General features: G+C 38.4%; 1 protein-coding gene across 3 annotated transcripts in view; it reads right to left on the bottom strand.

Annotated features, from left to right (window-relative positions):
• Positions 1–22,690, bottom strand: part of ptprsa (protein tyrosine phosphatase receptor type Sa) — a 236,302-nt gene that overhangs the window by 117,804 nt on the left and 95,808 nt on the right. For all 3 annotated transcript variants that reach the window (XM_068320339.1, XM_068320340.1, XM_068320341.1), the window contains exons 3-4: positions 13,341–13,562; positions 1,311–1,456 (exon numbers count right to left, since the gene is read on the bottom strand). In XM_068320339.1, coding sequence (XP_068176440.1) covers positions 1,311–1,456; positions 13,341–13,437 — 243 coding nt within the window. In that variant the 5' untranslated portion in view covers positions 13,438–13,562. The remainder of the gene's footprint in view (positions 1–1,310; positions 1,457–13,340; positions 13,563–22,690) is intronic.

Raw genomic sequence — 22,690 nt, 5'->3', positions numbered from 1 at the left:
CTATAAATTCTATTTCTGATTGAATTTACCAGTCATGTGTAACTCCATAGAATATTTTGCTGACTGCTATTTTAGGAACAACAGCTTATATTTGAAAATGTTTGGTCAATGAGTTAGTGAAACCGGTAACTGTTTCTTACACTATCTCAAAAAAGGCTTCTGTGCTGAGATGTCTGGGCAAAGCATGGCTTTCAGATAAGAATAAGTGTTCGACAACCCTGCTGCTCTGTTGCTGAACGTCTCAGGGCTGAGTCGTTAATTAGGGTAAAAAGACTGCAGAGCATGGCATTATGATCAATATCAAAGAGTTGTCTAGAAGCTAAAACAGAAACACATAAAACCACTACTCCAAAACAAATTTAAAATTTCTTCATGTCATGGAGGGGAAGCGTCCATTCAGGTGCTCTTTTTCATGCCACTGGCTGTGTTTGTCATTCAGCATGCAAAGGAGAACATATATACTGTACAAACAAATTGGCTTTCTTTATTTTGTCCTCCTTTGAGATGCTTAGCCTTCCCCATGGTTTTTTTTTTTTTTGCCTCTTCCCTTTCGATTTTCATCAAGCTGTGCCAGTGTATGTGTGCGGTGCTGTTGTTAATGAAAGCAACTTTTTAACTAACACTGACACTGCCCATCAATCAAGCCTTTTAGAGATGCCATCTGGGATGCCTGCCATAGACTGAAAACAGAAAACCATGAATAACGTGCATTCACACAGAGGTATGTGGATGTATTGCACTGTGAGCAAGAATGTGATGACAGGAAAGTCAGTCAAGTACAAAGAGTACTGAGTGGGAGGAATGGGAGGGCTCTGTATTGCTTTAACGGGCAAGTACAGCAAATGTTGCGCACACACACACACACACACACACACACACACACACACACACACACACACACACACACACACACACACACACACACACACACACACACACACACACACACACACACACACACACACACCATTAGGAGGTTAGAAGAACCAGTCCAAAAAAAAGATCGGTACTTGCTGTCTTCAAGTGTTTGTAAAAAACAGCGGGTAAAGAAAATAAATGAAAATGCCTCCCTGAATAAGGCTGTGTGGTGAAGCAAAAGCAACAAAAGAGTGGGGCTGCAACGCACAACTATTCGCAGACCGAATCAAAAACAGGAGACAAACAACTGTGAGTTTCATGTTTTAGCGGGTAAAGTTCATATGGATGCAGTAAACATGAACACTACATTAGATAATGACAGGATTCTACTATAACATATTGTATGACACTAAATATCAGCAGCAAATATTTCCTTCAAGATGTTAACTCACCTCTATACGTTGGGAATTGACCTTCTTGCCTTTCTTGTTCCAGCTAACCCTTGGCTTGGGGTCACCTGTCGCCTGGCACACGAATGAAACCACACCCCCTGAGACACCAATCTGGTCAATGGGAACTTTAGTGAACCGTGGTGGTGCTAGCAAAAAGAGAGGAAAGGGGAAGACAGACAGAAAAAGTAGATGTCATTAGCACAAACAAAAAGACTTGTTACACTAGTAGAGCAAAATCTCTCCTACATTTTTCTTGCTCTTTGTTTGGACAACCTCCTCATCATCATGGTGACTTGTTACTGATTTTGATTTAATGCTAAGGTGCTGTTGATTGCAAACATTACTCAACAGGGAATGTTCCGTAGCATGACCTCAGGAAGGGACATTGGGAAGATGAAGCAGCAAGGTTTTATTTTAATGGCCATCTTCAAAAGTAGGACTGTATTACCTCATAACATTTTCCTAAACAATCAGCAGTTAAATTCTCACTTGGACCACACATACTAAGTTTTAATGGTCTCAAAGAGCAGAAACCTTTTGATTTAACCGTCTATCAAAAGTTTTCATTTTAGTGCCTTTTGGTTTAGGGTCTTTTTTTTTTTTTTGGCTCATGCCTTGCTTGCAGTAGGTTAGAGAAAAAAAGCCTGACAGAAAGAGACAGAGACAGAATCAGAGAAAACAGAGTCCTGGGGAACTCGTTAAATCTGAATCACACAGTTATGTGGGGATGATCAAACGGCCAGCGCATAAAGTCGAATTAATAATTAAGGGACTCTGGGCCAACACCAGTCTCCCAGCACTGCTAAACATATATGAAAAAAGAATTCAGACACTCATTATCTGGTAAAGGGAGATAGTGAGTGTTTTAAAGAGAGTGAGACAAACAACAGAGGAGGCATGCAAAGTTAGTCTCACCACCTCAAATTAACAACCCAAATATTTCTGATGTAAATATTACACCAATATACACATATTGACCTGCAGTATGTTGGCTATGATGTCTCAAAAATAGTTTTCAGTTTCCCAACCAGCTGCCATTTTTTTCAGACACTCTGGAAATGATGCCTGGTTTCACATATGTTTCATATATTAATCCTGATTTTATTAGTTGAAATGGTTTGATTGCAAGATTAGTGCTGAAAATAAGCACATTTTCTTAACTTACAATGTCAATTGTGTGTGTGTGTGTGTGTGTGTGTGTGTGTGTGTGTGTGTGTGTGTGTGTGTGTGTGTGTGTGTGTGTGTGTGTGTGTGTGTGTGTGTGTGTGTGTGTGTGTGTGTGTGTGTGTGTGTGTGTGTGATAGAATGGATGAATAATTTCCCTTCGTGTATCAGAATAGTATATTATAATTAAAAATTAAAAAAAATTGTGGTCAAATAATGAAAAAACAAAGCAATACGTTCAACTAAAAAAATGTGCATATGGTATGTAAGACTTTTGCATTGCTAACTTAGGTGAATGAAATTGTCACATATGATTAATGGACATTCTGAGTGCTTGGCTTCGATAGACACCATGCTGCGCTTAATAAATTAGCGAGAGGGCAGGGATGAAACTCTTCCAGGTTTATTACAAGTATTAAAGACCTGTGTAGCGCGAAGCCTTTGTGATGAAGAAGGAAGTATTGATTCCCAGGCCTTCTGATGGTGAAATGAAAGTGCATTGATTGTTGCATTCTTCATTAATCATAGCCCACTATGTCAAATCTATTTAAAAAAAACCTTACATGATTCTGATCTCCCCAACAAGTCTTATCTGGCAAGAGGTGTTATCCATATTTTAAAATGCACATGTACATAAAGTAGCAACAAAACAAAGCATTTAAAATGAACAAAAAACAATCTGGTATATAGCAGCATTCCACAAGCTTTAGTTTACTGTCTGGTGCATACAATGATCCCTTTTGGCATTTTACGCTGCAAGTTTCCATTCTGAAACAATACAACACAGCTTTACAGAACACAGCTCCTCTGCATTTGACCTTCCTTTACAATGTGCCCTCTGTTGAGAGAGAAGAGCGATTTACACAGAGCAGGCCTGTGGCAGTGGTTCCACTGAAGGCCAGCACTCTTTGTTAGTTTTCCCCTGAACATTCAACCATCTCCTTCTCCCTTTCCTTCTGTCTCGCCTCAAAGGACGAGAGACATGTGCGAATGTGGTCGTCGGCATCTCATCTTGAATTTAACTCCTGACAGATGCAGGACTTTTCCTCATAATGTACTGTATATGGATTTTCAAAATTACCTCTGGAAACTTCAAAGAAAGCCGGGCAGCTGGGATGAAAATAGCGTTGAAATGAAAGGGAATGTCAGGAATTGACAGGGTGGGGAGTGCAGAGAGGAGGAGCTGTTGAGGTCAGCAGTAAAAAAGAAACCTGGAGGAGAAAAGGAGGTGACAAGGGGGACAGGAACTATACAACTTGACGTGATTCAGAGCAGGGCAGAGTGAACATCAAAGAGTCATTTACTTGCTTTGCTTTTCTTCTATTATTTATAGATTACTGATGGAATGAATGAAAACAGAGTGAATTTTGATTTTTGTATTTAATGGTTATGTGGTGTTTTACAGGTTTTGCAACACAAAAACATTTTCTAATTGCACAGGATTGTCATCCGGTCCTTTCATCTATGCTCCATTCTGCCTTAAAGCATCTTGAGATTTGCAGCTGTAAACTGATACCCTCCACTGTTGTTTGTGTGTAATGCACTGTCCTTTTGAGCTTTACATGGCGTCCACTACACTGTGCTGTGATCGCAAACAACATAACATAGCATTATGAGTCTGATATTGTGTTTGACACATATCTACTGACACTGTTGTAAAAAGCAACATCCAATAGCCACAAGGGGAAGATTGTCAGAATTACATAACAGGTTTTTCATAAAGTGAAGAAATCCTCTTTGTAGGATAGAGATGGTGAAGAAATTATGAGCAAGTATCGAAAATAGTAACCATCCAAGTTGTGAGTCATAACTTCCGGCTGCAGAGGCAATGCTGGAGATGGGCAAGCTGCCTCATGAAGCGGAGGGCAGGAGGCGTGCCGGACGGTGGCCTACAGGATGAGCATCTCGCCCACGTTTGACACATTCATATTTCACTGCTGTCTTAGAGTAATTTCTGCCCTTTACGCATATAGAAATGTGCGTCTCAAATTGAAGTTCCATGCAGACAACACTGCATGCCACATAATTAAACACACATATATGCATGAGTGTCAAATAAATAGGAAAGTGTGTGACATCTAAACCTTAAGTATATTCTTTGTTATGCAGATGATGGGTTTACTGTACTCTTTGTAAGCACCATCGCCATACTTGAACATGTTTGCAGTTAGTGACTGTGTCAACTGTTGTACATTCCTCTTACCTTTTCGTCTTATTGACTTATCATATTTCTATTCTTAGCTTTATCTTAATGATGGCTAAGGCGTTGCTCCTTCGATCTCATTCCTTGTGTGTCAAATGATTAGTTACTAAACAACCTATCCCCTGCATTGGAAATGCATCCCAAAGTGAGGAGAATCCAGTAAGGCTGGGAGGATATCCAAGACAGTTACATCTCTGTTTAGCAATATGCCATCATTCTACAGTTACTGAGGTGAGGACAGTTGACCGACTATCTAGAGATGACCTACTACAAATACAAGAGACAGGATTAGTCCCACTTTGGATGGAACAGCTTGTATCTATAAATCTGACAGAGTTTACCAGTGAACGAAAACCACAGTGCAGAGTTGAGACGAGGGAGCCGAGTAGCAGCCTCGCTTGTCTCTGAACCTCCATCAGAGCAGTTATACATGCAAAACCCCATAGAGAATGAGTGTGATCCTTAAATTAAGAGTAGTTGTACATGAAAATCTATTAAAAATTAACACGCCACCACCACTGCAACAGTTCAAAATAAAAGGAGAATTAAATGTAGATGCTTGAACATTAGATCTCTGTCATCCAAAGCTGTACTAGTAAATGATTTAAAATCTGATTACTTTACAGATTTATTCATTCTGACTGAAATCTGGTTGGTTCACGAAGTAAAAAAAAAACAAAAAATCCACTCTCCTTTAATGTTTAGCGCCATTACCCATGCAGCACTCATTATTCTATATATGTATGAACTTTCTTTGCTGCTGTAAAGTATCTTGTAAAATCAAAAGGTGAAAAGAGATGACATTGAGAGGACTTTGCACCTGCAGCGGCCACCAAAGTCTGTCTCATTTCCCCTTGCTTCACTGGGACAGACTGAGGTACATCACTGCCAAGATAAGAACACAACATCCCATCTTTATCTGCCTGGCAGGGGGACATGGACAGAGCTAAAATAACCAGCAATGGGGGCCTGCCTATCTTCACAAGGTCCCGAGAAAAGAACAGACCCACACAAGCACAACCAGCTACAAGGCAAAAAAGAAACTCACACTGTGCACACAGATGCTTGTTTCGCTAATACAGCAACCACCTGCTATTGGCCACTACCTCTGTTGGACCTGATAAGTCATAATGCACCAACAATGTGATTATAAAACATGAAGAATGAGAGGAGAAGCGCAAGCTGGCGCCATCACAGTACTTTGCTCCTTGTTGTTTGTGTGTCTGTTTAAAAGAAAGGAGAGGACTTACTTTATGACTAAAACAGTGATGGAGTAAAGCTTCCTGGCTCATAAATAGGATCCATTACTAGGTGAATTAACAAAGTGTGACAAATTGCAATGCAGTGATTTGCAGAGATGGGTAGAAAATAGGTGAAAGAGTGTTTTTATTATCCATCTTTCTATAAATAGATTGACAGTATTTTGTGACCTTTTTGATCAGAGGAAAATACCAGAGATATCAGAACAGACAAAATAATTCTTAGGAAAAAGTGTGACCCCAGCAAGAGTGCATGAAATATGTCAGTGTGAAGAGTCTTTTGCTGTTGTATTTACAACAGACACAAGCAAAAAGTTAAAAGCATATAACTTACTGTGCATACTGTTACCCAATTCATTGCCCTTTGATCACAACAGACACTCTAGTCCCAGAGGAATGTCAAATACTGCATATTACTGAATCAAAGAAGGTGAATTACTGTAGCTAATCCTGCCTGAGAGATGCCTGTTTACGAAAAAAACAAAAAGCAAATGCATTAAGAGCGCGCGCGCACACGCACACACACACACACACACACACACAAAGTACAGTACACAATTTAGAAATTACTATTTCTAAGCAGCCAATGAGAAGAGTAATTTGACATTAGACGGATCAGTTTTTACTTTCATCGTTTTAATGACTCTGGTCAACATTTATCATTGCTATCTTAATGATAAGCAAGGTTATCATTAAGATAGCAAATACTTCACGTGATTAAGTTTGAGGTATTACTGAACTCTCTCAAGTTTGGTCCTGGACCACTACTTAACCAACTTACAGTAAGATGTAATGATGTCGAGTTTCAGTCATGTGGAGGTTTAAGATCTTTAAATAATTGACTAACATGCTAAGCAGATGCCAACCAGTTAAGTCTGGACCTGACTTACAAACTACAGAGGTTACAATATCAAATGCATGCTTATACACACACACAAATTGATAGACGCATGATGGGATGGGTGGACAAATGGCCAGACACTTGAAACCAATTCATTCAAATGTGAATTGGAGCGGATGCTTTCAGTAGCAAACACACTACCAATCCTGCAAATTCTCTTTCATACACACCATTCCCTCAGGGCTGCATTGAGGCCCCATTACTCAGGACCAATTCTCATAGGCTGATCGGCCAAGTCACATCACTATGGATACCAAGCCTTAGCATAAAACTTGTCTTGCTTGACTTCTCTTGAGGTTTTCACATACAGCCAACAAAGGGCCACCAACCTGCTACATTAAAACAAAACAGACAAAAAAAAAACTGGAATAAAAACTCCTGTTTCCAGTTTATGAAAGGAAAATATTTGAAAATAACGATGGAAAACTAACTTGGAAAATCATTGAACATTGAATCTGAGGCAAATGGACTTCTCGTTAGTATTTGAAAGTAGTTGTATGAGATTGAACCTTGCAGGTTTATCATGAACTGACTGAATGAGACTCTCCAACAACATACAGAATCTTTGAAGATGAAGATTAAACAATCTTCAACAATAGGGAATAACTTTGTTAATCATTTGTTCAACAATGTCCCATCTTTTCTAATGGAGAAAATTATATTTTAAAGAAATACTATCAGCTGAACTAGGCCCCAACTGAAGAAATTGAAATTTACTGACTAAACATCTGGAAAAAAGCTGGGCAAGACACCACAGGTAGTTTATTTTCCTCTTCATCTGTTGCCAAAGTGCTTTTGAGCATTGCACTTAACTCAAACTAATGAAGTGGCAAAGTGCTTATTATCTTGACTGTGCCAGTGAGGCGTAAATTTCAGAGACTGTTTGAATGTCAAGTCAATGTGGTTACATAGTTCCAAATCACAACTTAAGTTAGATCGAGGCACTTGCGAAGATGAGCAGGTGTAGATGAGTGGTTGAAATAAGCAGTCATGCTCTGCCTGTCATGACTCCTGCAAACACCTCAGTTTATTTTTAATCTTTGTGTTTTCCTGCATTAACATGTCATGTCTTTTCAGAACCTTCTCCACCTCCTTGCACACAAATTCATCCCCTTCGGTTGTGTTGCCTCAGTTACCTTCAACCCATCGATCAATCAGTCTCCACTATACAAAAAGCATATTCTGTTCAGTTCCCTGCATTATTACCTGGTTTGTGAACTCAGCTTTTGAAATAAATTATGGATTTGGACTTTTGTCTACTGTTGTGCTTTTGGATTCTCACCGTCAGTCTTGTGACATTGCCAGTCAGTATAATTAAAACACATCACCAAAAGCAAAGTCAGCCGTAGCCATATTTATTGCACAGGGCATGTGGAACATTCAGGTTTTTTGTTGGACTTCATTCCTTTGGAACCAATATCTTTACTGTAAACTGAAGAGTTAATGAAACTGTCCAGTTAAGATATAATGGAGAAAGGGCTTATTGGGATTTGCTCTTGGAGCAGCGTGGATGCCGTGATGATTCAGTACACTATTTAATGTTTCCTGGATTGTACAGTACAGCCTGTTATAAACGTAGAAAATTGTCTTGCATAATGTGTCATAATTTTGCATTCTGTAGAACTAAACTTTCTGAGGAACATCTGCGTAACAAATAAAATCCCTAATAAGACATTGAAGACAGTTTGATTGAAAGAATGAGCACATCCTCCAAGACAATTCTCATAGCAACTGACTGCTACAGCAAAGAAATTAAATCAGTCCCCTATATTACAAAATGTTTTTACTTATTTTAAGAAAACAGAGACCTCAACTCTTAACAGAAGAGATGTTGATGAGGAAGGGAAGTTTTTGGGCATACCCTTTCAATTGCATCATTAAGACCAGGTCTATGTCAACTGCACTCCAAATAAACTCGCAACTCAAGCTTTGCAGTTCATGAGGGATTGGTGGAAGGATGTTGGAACCCAGAATAAAATAAGTTTGGGAGTGTTTGTACCCAGAGGTGAAAAACTCTTCCAAGTCACACTGCTGTCACAGCAAAGCTGCACTTCTAAAAAAGAGTAGAGCACTTGTAATATGTGCAAATTGGTCCCTTTGAAACCACTGTTGAAAGCTAAAGAAAAATGTGAAACACACTTAGTATCCCTTTGCCCACTGGAAATAAATATTCTCTTTACTCCCTAGAGATGGGGGGGGGGGGTAAAATATGTGTATGTCTGACTTCAGCATTGTCACAGAGGAAACACAGAAGAGGTGAAAAGAGAATACATTTATGTCATTCAGAAACTCAGTGGAGGACAACGTCAGTCATTTTCTCATTAAATGAAATGGACAAAAACTCCAACTGCCAAATATGTTAGAGGTTGGATTAAAGGAACAGAAGAAAGAAAAATAAAACTGATACAACACAGACACACATTTCTCAATTGAAACTCAAAAGAAAACAGAAAAATATTCACAGCATATTTTTCAAAATCAAAGTGCAAGGAAAGCTGTAGAAGATAAAGTCGATGCCTCTGCAGTCTGAGAAAGGTCTGCAAAATGATCAGGCCACAGACATCGAGGGAAATCTTTGTTTGGGGAGATTTAGAAACCTTTGAAGATCTAAACTTGCCCATAAAAGAATGCAGTTCTAAATGCCACCTTGTTAAACTTTTAAACTGAAGTAAAAAAAAAAAAGCCAGATACACACTGAGGGATGGTACCATTCAGGAATTAATAAAGAAGAAAGAGAGTTTAAATACATTTCATTCCTCTAGATTTGACAGTGCGCACATCCTTAAACAGCTTTCAGAAAGTAGACAGCCAACAAGCTACTTGAGGAAGCATCTCTTATTCATTTAAAAATCTACTTGTTTTCCTCTCATTTGAGAGAAAACACTGTATGGATTGCAAGAGTTAACCTGACAGTCTTGACTCAGATTTTGACTGTGGACAATAAGAATGAGGCCAGGAGAAGAAAAAACAGGGAGCAGTGGTGAGAAAGGAGGAGTTGATATACATATAGACACGTAAAGTGCACAAAAACAAGAAAACAACAGCTCCACTAAGGGGCTCAATTCTTTTCTAATTGGCAGCTTCAAAGGAACATTAATAATTGAAGACCTTCTCTTCAGTCTGATTTCAGGCCTATTACCTTTTGGGGAACTTGCTGCAGTTGAGAATATAAAAGGCCAAAAAAGGAGGATGAACAAGGGGGTACGTTGTCAGATAAAAATGCTTTTTCTCTCTGTTTCTCTGTGTGTGTATGTTAAAAATTATAATATACATGTATGGACAAAAACAGACACACACAGACACACACACACACGCATGTGCATTTATATTCTCCACATTTCTTTGACAGTTTAGAAGTTTGAGAGAGTTTGATTTTGTGTGGCAACATTGCTAAAGCGGCAGTTATTCTCTGGATAACTGATGGTGTAATAACAATAAAGTCTAGTAAACATTATTCATGTTAGAACTGTCTAATAATAAAATGTTAAAAAATCTGATTTAATGTAGTAGAGTAGATATTAATGATAGACGGCTACCAGTTTTGACCACAGCTGGAGCGAATATAATAATTGAAAATGGTATTCATATATCAAATAGCTTCAGTAATTGCTTATGATTTCATGATTACAATGAAAATTTTAAGCATGCTGGTTGAAAATATGAGAAAAATAAGCCTTTGATGGTAGAAGTAAAAAATTCACTTTTTGACTTATGTTTCATTCAGTTCTTTTAACCACTGCAATGTAATATACCAATTTATATTAAATTTTATACACATAACCATTAGCGGTGTTGGATCTTGTTGTAATCTTATTCTAATTTGCATTGATTCCTAATTTTCGAAACAATGTATTTTTTGCCAATGAATTTCTAACAAGAAAAAAAAAAAATCAATGTAATGTTAAAAAGTAAAGAATGATTTTTTTTTTATGAACAAAAAAACCAAAGAAACAAATCAAGTTTTATTCATAGCTGTGCTAGAAAAAAATAAACATCAACTTGCTTATTATTCTGAAGTCACGTATGACAAACTTAGATGATACACACACAGACACAGACACACAGACACAATCACAGACACAGACACACACACACGCAGTGTAAATGTGTTTTTAAAAATGTCACGCCAACAGGGTGCATATCTACAGAAACACTGAGCCATTAACGGCTCGGATGACATGATATATTGTGCTGTCATTTTTTAAAAAAAAATTTGATTAAAAATGTCTCCTTCTCTCTGCAATTTAGGAGAGAGAAAGGGATGGAGGGTAGAGAGACAGACAAAAGGAAGGAGGGATGTGAGAGGAAGGGATGACATCACACATTCTGTTGGTAGCATCCACTGTGTGTATGTGTGTTAAAGATCCTCTGGCACATACAGTCCTCACTAGTGCACCAGGTGGGAGTGACTATAATTGGAAAACTGCAACACTGATGGTGTGTGTGTGTGTGTGTGTGTGTGTGTGTGTGTGTGTGTGTGTGTGTGTGTGTGTGTGTGTGTGTGTGTGTGTGTGTGTGTGTGTGTGTGTGTGTGTGTGTGCATGTGTGCATGTGTTTGTGTGCGTGTCTAAAACACAATCAGAGAGAGGACAAGAGGGTGGTCTGTGTCTGTGCATAAATCTGAAAGAGATAATAAGCAAGCTGTGTGGCCTCAAGAAGAGATGAGAAATTAAAGTAAAGAAGTGTGTGTTGGGAGGGGCAAGAAGAGGAATGACATAAAAAAAGGTGAGAATATAAGCTAGAGGCAACATAAAGATAGAGCTTGTCAACAACAGCTATTATGTCTATAGACAGAGCAAACAGACTTGCAGATACTGACAGTCACAAACTGGGCCACTTGGTCAAAAAAAAGAGCTACATCGAGCCAATTGATTAATTACAGTAATCACTTAAAACAAGGGATGAAGCTTTGATGACAACTAAACCTGACAGTGACTTATAGTGGAAAGTGGACGAGTGAAGAAATCCGTGGGTGTAATGTTGTTTGGTGCAGCAGCAGGAGTGACAACCTAAATCAGAAGAGTGACAGAAAGGAGGTCTATACTTTTTAGATGCACATGTACAGGAAGCATTTCCTCAGACCTTATGGATATGAACATGACAGACTAAAACAGAATTAAATTTACTGACTTCATTATCACAGCTTCCTTTGGCCACTACCATATGTATTGTTGTCAAAACCTGCTTTGGCAAATTTGCTTTTGTTTCATTTTGAAAATTAGACTAAAATGAGCCCATCAAAAAAGTTGTTGGAAAGAAAACAAAGAAATCTGTTAAGAATTAAAAGTCACATGTTTTCAGAAAAGGCAAAAAAAAAAAATAATGACACGAGACACTCAAACCACAGGGCAATCAAGAGGAGACAGCTCTGTTTACGAAATGACTAAAAACTCAAGCCCCAACGCTCTGTCGAACCATGGATACATACTCACTGAATGTCAGAAAAAGAAATAATACATTCCGATGGAACAATCAATCAATCAGTAATAATCAAAGGCTATTTGAAGTCAGATTTAATATCATGTCGATTCTAAAGAGACAGGAACTGTTCCTGGTTTTTTTTTTCCTTCTTTTTTTTTTCAATTTAAAACATGATATTTATTTTTCCTCTTGACGGGTTATGCCTCTATATTGAAGGGTTATGTCTCTTTGCTTTGAATAATTGTTTATTATTTATTAATTATTCTGTTTGTTGTTGTCATCTCATTTTGTCCAAATTTACAAGCATCATTTACTCGTCACCTTGTTGACACCTGGATATTTGTTACATAAATTAGGTATGGGTATTTAGACACATATAGATGTGTGCGTGTATGCACGATTGTCACCGTGTTATCACTCTTGCTATATTTATCGTCAGTGCTGCTCCAAACCCTTCTTAACTGGAGAGTGGTGCAGAACAAAATCTGAGCAGGACTTGCTAGGTTGGGGTGGCTTTGCTCTGCAATTGAATGGGATTTTATTGAGAAAAAAATATGGAGACAGACATGACATGTAAATAATGAATATTTTAGATAAATACTATCTATCAATGTGTGGATTTCAGATGGGTATCAAAGAAGGATCACGAATAAAAATGTTTTTTTTTCATGTCTTTTCAACACATCACTTCTGGTAACAGCTACATGTCCATGTCTCTTTAACAAAATCGCTGCAACCATTAAAGTGCACTTATCATACCATGAAAAGACAAATACAGATGTTAGACTAAGCACAATTCTAAAGTCAAGTTTTGACATTTTAAAAGAAATTCTTTCTTTGGATGAGGCGGTCTATAAACAACACAACTTCATAAGATAAAGATAACATGACAGTTGGAGATGTGCATGCCTTTGCATGCTCACCAAAAGCAAACTTTATGTGATAGTAGTACAAAGCAGCTGAAGCATCTCTATTAAAGAAAGAAAATGTTCATCTAACTACCTGCTTTTCTGTAATATCTGCTGATTTTAATCTGTAATGAACTATCAAAGGAACTTTATAAGATATGTCCTGATACTTACATGAGGCAAGGGAGTCGTTGAACAGCAGCGATAGCAGCAGAGTGGTGACAGACAGCACTAGAGGCAAGGAGAGGCGAGTGGCACCATTGGTGGCCATCTTGGCACCAGTAGGGAAAGGGGGCAGGGAGGGGTGGGGCGGGACTGATCTTTGACCTGGCTGGAGAGCCCAGGCCTTGGTACTGCAGCGAAGGTTGGGGTCTTCACGCAAGGTCACTTGTAATTCTGCAAAAAATAGGGAAGAAAATAATTATTGCCATGAACTTTATCTATGGATTTGATGACAAGATTTCAAACATTTTTTTATCATAGCTTGACATTTTGGGTGCTACATCAGACACAGGTCCAAAGCACTCAAAGCATTTTAAATCACCCTACTAGGGTGAAGGCAACTGTTTGTCTGTCTGTGACACTACTGAAAGCAAAGTGTCACACGATATAAAACCTCTAACAATTCCATCTTCCACCCAGCTTATTCTTACATCTCTTCATTGGCAGGTAACTAACTTTTCTTCATTTCTCTCTTTTACTCTTGCTTGATCTTGATGTACATTTGTGACACATTTGTAAAGAAACAGACACCCAATGATATTTCTGTCTCTGTCCCTTTGTTTCAGTCAAACGGCAATGGGTCCACAAAACTGCACACACACATCGATACATAAACGCACATCTTTTCTCTCACTGAAATGTCTGATGCAGCACAAAATTATTTCAATGTATAGTCTTCAATTAAAAATATGATTAGTATATTATACACAGATTTATGAAATGAGTGTAATATATCCCTCTTCCTAAAGATGACACGTCTGTAATTGTCTTGACTTCAGCCACTTATCACAGTCACAGGTCTGCTGAACCTTATCCCAACTTGCTACGGGTGAGAGACAGGGCAGACTTCAGGCGCTTCACCAGTGCATCGTGGGGCCACAAAAAAAACATACAACCAATTACGTACTTGGGAAGAAGATGCAAACTCCCCACAGAAAGCAACCGTACCTGGAACATTCTTGCTGCGAGGCCACAGCGCTACTCACTGCATCACCATGCTGCCTGACATGAGTATTTTGGCAATTGATTTTCTTTTACTTTTGGGGTCTTACACTTTGGATGGTACGGGTAGAGGAAAGTGTCAGGTGTGATGTGTGATAGAAGAGTTTCAGCTAAAATGAAAGGAAAGGTGTAGAAAACTGTAGTGAGACCAGAGATGTTGTTTGGTCTAGAGACGGTGTCACTGAGGAAAAGACAGGAGACGGAGACGGAGGTAGCAGAGATGAAGATGCTGAGGTTCTCTTTGGGAGTGACCAGGATGGATAGGATCAGGAATGAGTACATCAGAGGGACAGCACATGTTAGAGGTTTCTCAGATAAAGTCAGAGAGGCCAGACTGAGATGGTTTGGACATGTCCAGAGGAGAGATAGTGAATATATTGGTAGAAGGATGCTGAGTTTTGAACTGCCAGGCAGGAGGCCAAGAGGAAGACCACAGAGAAGGTTTATGGATGTAGTGAAAGAGGACATGAGGGTAGTTGGTGTGAGAGAAGAGGATGCAGAAGACAGGGTTAGATGGAGGCAACTGATTCGCAGTGGCGACCCCTGAAGGGAAAAGCCCAAAGGAAAAGAAGAAGAAGAAGAAGACACTTTGTCGCACACCTGTCTTGGTCTGGAGACAAAGGTGTGAAACGTAACACAACCCTGATCAAGACCTACTACAGTGACACACAAAGACATCGTAGTATCCTGGCATACTGTGTTCATGTAATACACTGAACCACTCCCTACTTCTCAGCTGTACCTACATTAATGTGATCTTTTAGTAATGGTTCTGTTCGTTTGGTATGTTCCGCAGGTCTGTTATTGTGTGAAGCTCATTGTCTCTTGACAGGTCAAGCTGTGACAGGGGGTGCAGATGGCTCCTAGCAGCTGACGAGCCACACCAGTTCCCACTCTGCTCATCAGCCTCATCTTTAAAGGGCCTGGCTTTTCCCTAAGAAGGTGCCAGATTATTTCGTCATGTGTTCGTGATGCTAGTGTTCCTAGTTTTCTCGCAACTACATGCTCTTTTCAGTGTTGTGGATTTTTGTTATTTTTTGCTCTGCTGTTTCAGTTTCATTGCTCATTTGTGTTTTTGCCTGTGCAATAAAACTGTTTCTTTTTCCGTTTGTGTCAGTCTCTGCTCCTTGGGGTCCAGATTTGAACTACTCATAACTCTTTTAACCTAAAGTTTACAGCTACAACTCTGTCAACAGTATTTATCAAAAACACAGACATATGTAAATTTTTTAAGTTAAAATCTACATCACAGTACTGTGACATAAAATGTCACAGCCCAACCAATAAAATAGAGGGATAAATATTTATAGTCACAATATATATAAACCATGTCACTTGCTTAATTATTTTCTAAACTTTTGTCATTGACAACATACAGTAAATATAATCAATTCTACTTAACACAGACTCATTGCCAGCTTGGATTGACAAACTTAAATAAAATCCAAAGGAAAAAACAGTAATTATCTCAAACACGCCAAACTGCTAAATCAACAGTTGAAATGTTGATATGTGTCAATACTTCACAATCTGTACTTGTGACTGATTCGGAAAACCATTACTAATTGCAGTGTAACCAAGCAGTCAGACTGGAGGCACATATGCAGGAGCCCTACCCTAGCGCATGGGCTTGTCAACTGGCTGGATGAAAGACAAATACATGCAGGAGTGGGCATGCTAAAAATAAAACCACAAATACAACAAACAAAAAGAGATACCACATGGACAAGCATATGACGTAAAGCATTCATAGTTCAAGGAGAGAAATTCAAGAACATCTGACCAGTGTGCAAAATACAAAGGGAGAGGCCAACAATAGGGCTTTTTGTGGTGGCACCAAGCCAGAGACAAGTGGGGATTTTTCAGAAGTTGAATATGTCTTTCAAAACAGTACAACACACACACATGAACAATGTGAATTGTTTTCCTATTCTCCAGGACAGGTCATACTATAGGAAAGAATGGAGAAAAATACAGAAGCGAGAGCACAAAGAATAGAGACCATCAAATTCTGTCAGGGAACAACTGAACGATGCCTCGAATGTTCAGACTGTGAATGCTGGCGTAGATAGGGGATCTAGCCATGTGTGTACAGAGTAACTCTATCTATGCTCACAAGATGCCTAGGTTATGATTTATGGCCCTCCCCTTAGGGCATGTCTTTCTATCTGCACCTTTGGTTGCTATACAAACTTTACCACACAATTTCAACAGCTATTATTGTTAATAGCTCCACCCAACATATCCTCAGGCCATGCATTGGCTCTGGTTCAAATCAATGATAGCATCCAAGATGCTCAATTCTTCCTGGTTTTCTGTACTATAAACCAAAGATGGAAAAAGGAAAGAGATGTTTAGAGAGAAAGATCTTCACAAATTTTCTCAAAAATTCATGAGTAATTGGGTGGAGCTTTCAACAAGTTGCAAAAACAGACTCCAGCTCAAAGAGAAGGCATCAACAATTCTGTGGGAAAGTCTGTCAGTTCATGCTAAAAGCGTTTTTTACATTGAAAATTGAGTATTTAGCATTCTACCAGTGCTAACATGGAGGCCATATTACAGACCGCAGTGAAATATTAAACCTCCAACTATCACGTGTAGCTGTACTGTGAAAGAAATTATGTTACCGATTCGATAAATGTGAGGGAACTTATGCTATTAATTCAGTATAGAGGTGGTGGGTTCAGCCAAGGACATAGGCTCAAAGGTGTATGTGCCTCAGACACGCGTTGCCCATGCAGTTCCTAGAAAACTCACCCCATATTGATAAGATTGTGGTGAGAACTTGTGAAACCACACCAGCTGTTTTTGCTTGTTTTAATGGTAAACTGCTTTAATAGAATTGATGACGTAATTTATGTACTGTTTCTATGCTGATGCTCAATAAAAGACAGAAGGAGACAACAGACCTTTGACAGTTTGGAGGAGCATCTTCCTGCCAAGAGCTCTGCTGTCCCTCGCGAGTCACGAAAGACAACTTTGACTGATGTGGGTTTGTTCTCGATAAAAACACAGGTGATGTACCTACTAGGGGCATTCTAAATTCCCCTGACATGTACATGTTGCTATTAACACAAGTAGACCACGGATATTCCATCAAGTTAAACATTCAAGTTAGATGTTCTGTCTTTAAGTTGGTCGATCATACCAGATTTTAAAGATGAGGGAATAATGGAATTACATTCACCAAATAGAACTCTAGTGAAACGCCAATAGATAGATGTATTTTATTCATCCCAAACTGGGAAATTTAGAATGTATTTGCAAGCTACATTGCATTTAGAATGTAAACGCAATGTAGTTTATTGCATTTACTTGTATGTAAATATTGTAAACATTGACTTAATTTTATATTAATAGAATTCTATATGTGTATACTGAATTCAAATGAGATTTTTAAACAGCTTTGGGCAAGTTCATATCCACTGAAATACTTCATTATAGTTTATTTTTATTAATGTATTCTGATTCCAGAACTTTTTCTCCTTAGGAAATTGACCATCACTCTTGATATTAACTAGTAGGCAGGCTTCTGTAATTACAACCAAAAGTCCATGACAATTTCCTCTGAGTGGTGGAAGTCATTGGCTATCAGGCACTCTCACTTTGACATGGTCAAGCTTGAAATTCAGCTCATTTCCGCTGCAATATTGATAATAATACATTTGATTACCGAAATTGAGAAAGGCAGCAGTTGAGAGAAGGGGAGATGGGAATTTGCACCCTATGTGCAAAATGAAAACCATGGATATGTAACTGTGTGCATGTGTACACCTACACACATGCCACAAAGGATCAGGAAATATTTCAAGTGCTGTAATGAATCTGGTCAGACGAATGAAGGTGTGGGTAAGTATATACAGGAATTTTTCAAGGCAAGATGAATAACTTAATGACACCAAACTGGTCTACTCATGCACACTGCATTGTTACAACCTTCTTGACATAGTTCTGTAAAGAAGATTTAGTAAATCTATCAACCTGAGGGACCACATTCACTTCTACAGTGAAGAAGATAAAATAAGTGTTTGATGTCTAGAAATTTGAAAAGAATAATATTGTCCATGTTTGGCAAGACACACTTGGGTATTTGGCCTCTGTATGTAAGATTTCTTGATTCCAGGACTCTGACTGGCGTTTTTTACAGTGAGTCCTCACTGCACCCTAGTAAGGATGTCAATTGTCCAGGGGTGGGCATTTTCCTGTCAAAGCTTTGAAGACTTGAGACTTTTACAGAATGTCTGTCTCCAAACTAAATACAAAAAGCCTGACTGAGCTCTTCTGATTATTTTAGTTTAGGACACCTCCTCAATTTGTAACCTAAATCTAAATAATTGCATCCAGTTTCAAAGTGGTGATGTGTTGTAATTGTCAGCGTTTGTATTTTCGTCCGTTCGTCTATCCGTTACTCCACCAAATATCTTCACAACCGTTGCAGATAGAAAGATTAAACAAAACGCACATTACTCTGGCAGCAAAGGGGATGAAAATGAGATGATGACCTTTACTCAGAGAAAACTAGGTCAAGGTCAAATTTTAACTTTTATACACTCAGGAACTGGATAAGATAGCAAGACAAGGGAGAAGGACAGTGTGAGTAAGACCGTAGATCAAAGCTAGTGCTTTGATCTATGAAAGTACTGTAGGTCAGGGTAAAATTTTAAATTCAGGTGTGTCGCGGGATGTTGCTGTCTCTGACTGCATTGGTTCTGGTTTTCATATGTGTTGAAGGGAAAAACAATGAGTTTCTAATACTAATGCGTTACTCTTCTAGAACACTAATTGAGAATTACAGATGAAGATACAGTGCGCCTTGCGCATGCGTCAACTCTCGCAAATTCACCTCATCGTGGATTTTTGGTAGGCAGTCATGTGATACCATGCGCTAGAAGTGTGCTATGTTCCGTGAGTCTCGGAATTATGTGAGACACTTAAGTGCTTTAAACAGTCAAGAAGAATGCTGTAAAAGGTAATACAGATAGAAGGTGATTTAATATCAGTATGGGGAGGGTTCATAAACATTTAAATTACCGTAAATAATAAGATAAATAGTTTGACGTTCTATCTCGGAATTCGTTAATCGTGTGTGGTTCTTGTAAAACATTACTTGCGAGGAAGGAGGGCACACTGTATAAAGTGCACATTTTTGAGATAGATCGCAAAGTTTACCGATAAGAATTTCATGCTTCACTACTCACACTACATGAAATCTATAATATTGTATTTCTGACAACAGTAAAAAGCAAAACAAACTCAAATATTAACTTCATTTGAATTTATGTTGGCATTCATTTTAAGACACACAATAAGCCACAGGAATATCATTAATCTACTTTTTATGTATTTGTTTTTTCACATGAAAATGAGACCAAACGTGTGCAATTTAATGTTAGATGACAGAAAATTCAGTTTATTAAGTCAACACTACCTTTTATAAAGGCCCACTCTAAACTCTGCCATTGACATTTAGCCTGTAGCTACCGTTGTTCCTTCTTATATGTATTGGTCATGACTTACAGGTTTTTTACTTCAATCATTTTCTCTTTCTGTGTGTGCCTTTAATCGACCCCTAGCCTATAAAAAACCCCCGTTATATCTATTGTCTTATAAGATACACGTGTGCCGAATCAATCAGGGGTCAAATGTATTGGAGAGTGTATGTATTGATGCATGTGCCAGTGTTTGAGTGTACAGTATGTATGTCTACCTCTGAAAATATTGCCCATGTATTATGTGCTTAATTTTATTAATACACATTTGTCCAAGTGAGACAGGCATGTTTATTTATGTGACCATTAATATGTTGATAGAGTACTTTATATTCATAGTAGTTTGCACTTGCATATATGCACAGGTAATTTTATATTTCTGTTTTTCATATGTACATGTATTAAAATGTGTTTTAATTTAATGTGCACTGCTTTTTCTAGAAATGAAACTGAACTGATTCTGTATCAGTTCAGTTTCCGTTTGTCGTTGATTATCTTTACAAGGAATAGAGGCATAACAGCAGCTTTAAAACACATCCATAGCAATCATCTGTTTTTCTTCATGCTGACACCAACAGTATCGATTCACGCACTTTCTTCTCTGTTGCTCTCTTTATCTCTCTCAATCTCTCTCCCCCACCCCCTATACCTTTTCAGCTTTCTGCACCAGGATATTTGCTACATGTGGCAAAATATGCTATAAAGGAAAAGCAGCCAGAAATGTAAATGGTGAGAGAGAAACAGTATGAGATAGAGTGTGCAGAAGTGTGTGGAATAAAAAAGGAGTTTCACTTCCAAGTGTATCCCCTTGATCGAAAAAATCCTCTATCTCTGCATTCTTCATTCCCAATCTTACATCCTCTCATCTTCCTCATCCCCTTCACTCACCCCACCCCCTTCCCCACCCCTTGAACTTATGCATACTGAACTATGCTGGCATTGCAGATGTTTGGTGGGGAATCAGATGGATTTACATGGAACTGCAGGACCATTATATAAAGGCATCAGTGTGTATCTAATTCACGTTCCCTCTGTCATTGCTATCCACTTCATCCCTGACAACCATGTCAGAGGAAATTGAAACAAGGTGCAACTGTCTTTACCGACCTGAGAAAAAGAAGAGGAATTTCCACATCGAATAAAATGTTGATATGATAACATAGCACAGAGGATAAAATATTGTCAAAATACATACAATTTAAGTGTCTATCTTTGACTTATATCAGTAATATCAACAGTCAACATCATCATACAATAGCGCTGGACCAGTAAATCTGACTGTTTCATAAATTCAGGAACTCATATAGACCATTATTAAAAATAATACAGGGTAGAATCTTCAAGAAATATTGTGATACACACTTTTCCGGAGACACTTACACTTCCAGTTGTAGGCATTTCAAATTCTCCAATGTGTGTGACTTGGATGTAAAGATGTAAATACCCACTGGGAAAAAAAATCAAAGGTTATCTCCTCTTCAGCAGAACCTTGACTGATATTTGGATGCTTGCAAAATAAAAAAATAAAATAAATTCCTGACCATATTAAATGTAATATGTGTAATATACATATTACTAGGGATAAGCGAGTACACCAATATCTGTATCTGTTCAACCATCTAAATTATCTGTATCCGTAGCTGTACTTGGAATGGGAAGTGTGTGTGGTTTGACCAGAAATGAGTGGCCTTAAATCGGTACATTATTTTAAATCTGAAATTGATATGGATTGAAGTTGCTATATTTATTGTTTATTTTAAAACTATTTACAGAGAACAGCCTCAAAATTTAGATTCAAATCAATGTTTTGAATCTAAATTCAAATCACAAAAGTAAGAGAACTATTTACACAACAAGTTTTTAATGAACTCAGAACATGAAGTGCATTAATGAATACAACAAATGCAATAGGAAATCATGAACTACAAAGTAGTAGGTTTTTTTTATTTTTAGAGCGAGAGAAAGAGAGATAAAGAGACAGAGCACAGGTGTGTATGTGCGCGCCCTATATAACAGTTAAAATATCTATACCTTATATAGATTATTAATTTGAATTGAAGCGAGAAAGTGTCAAACTAAAAGCAGAGATTCTCTGTTACATCCGTCTATGTCAGTGGTCACCAACCACTGGGTCGCGACCCGGGACATTAGGTACCGGGCGGCACAGAACGTTTGACTTTCCTTTTTTTAAACTGATTACCAGTCTAAAGATGTTTAAGTTTGTGCGGAATGACGCACAGACAAATGCGCGCGACTGATCCGCTTGACAGGTCTTGGTCACGTAACGGGTTACCAGCCATCACCCCTAAATTACGCATCCACAACTACGCCAGTGTTCTGGATTAAAGTCCAGGCAGATTATCCCGAGATCGCCGAAGAAAGGATCGAAAACCCTTCTTCCATTTCCAACCTCCTGTCTTTGTGGAGCGGGATTTTCTGCACTGACCGTAAAGAAAACCAAAATGCGGAGTCCACCGGATGTCCGGAACACACTTCAGGTGTCATTGTCTCACGTTACCCCTAGATCAGCGGTCCACAACCACTAATACTCATTATTGTAATTATTATTATTTGATTGACTTGTTCACCCTTTTATTGGATATGATCAGTATTTCTCCTACGTTTAATGCACTGATTGTAAGTCGCTATATTTCAAAATAAACCTCATCAGTGCAGTCACTTGAATCGAGTTTGTAATACAATTATTTCTTACAATTATTTTGTATACAGAGATGTTGATTATCAATTCATGAAAAAAAGGTTGTTAGTTGTCTGTTGATGTCTGCATTTGGCATCAGACCGCTGCGGATG

The sequence above is a fragment of the Antennarius striatus genome, chromosome 7, assembly GCF_040054535.1.
Source record: "Antennarius striatus isolate MH-2024 chromosome 7, ASM4005453v1, whole genome shotgun sequence".
Taxonomy (NCBI): domain Eukaryota; kingdom Metazoa; phylum Chordata; class Actinopteri; order Lophiiformes; family Antennariidae; genus Antennarius; species Antennarius striatus.
Note: the sequence above shows the minus strand (reverse complement) of the source record. Positions and strands in the feature narration are given on the sequence as shown.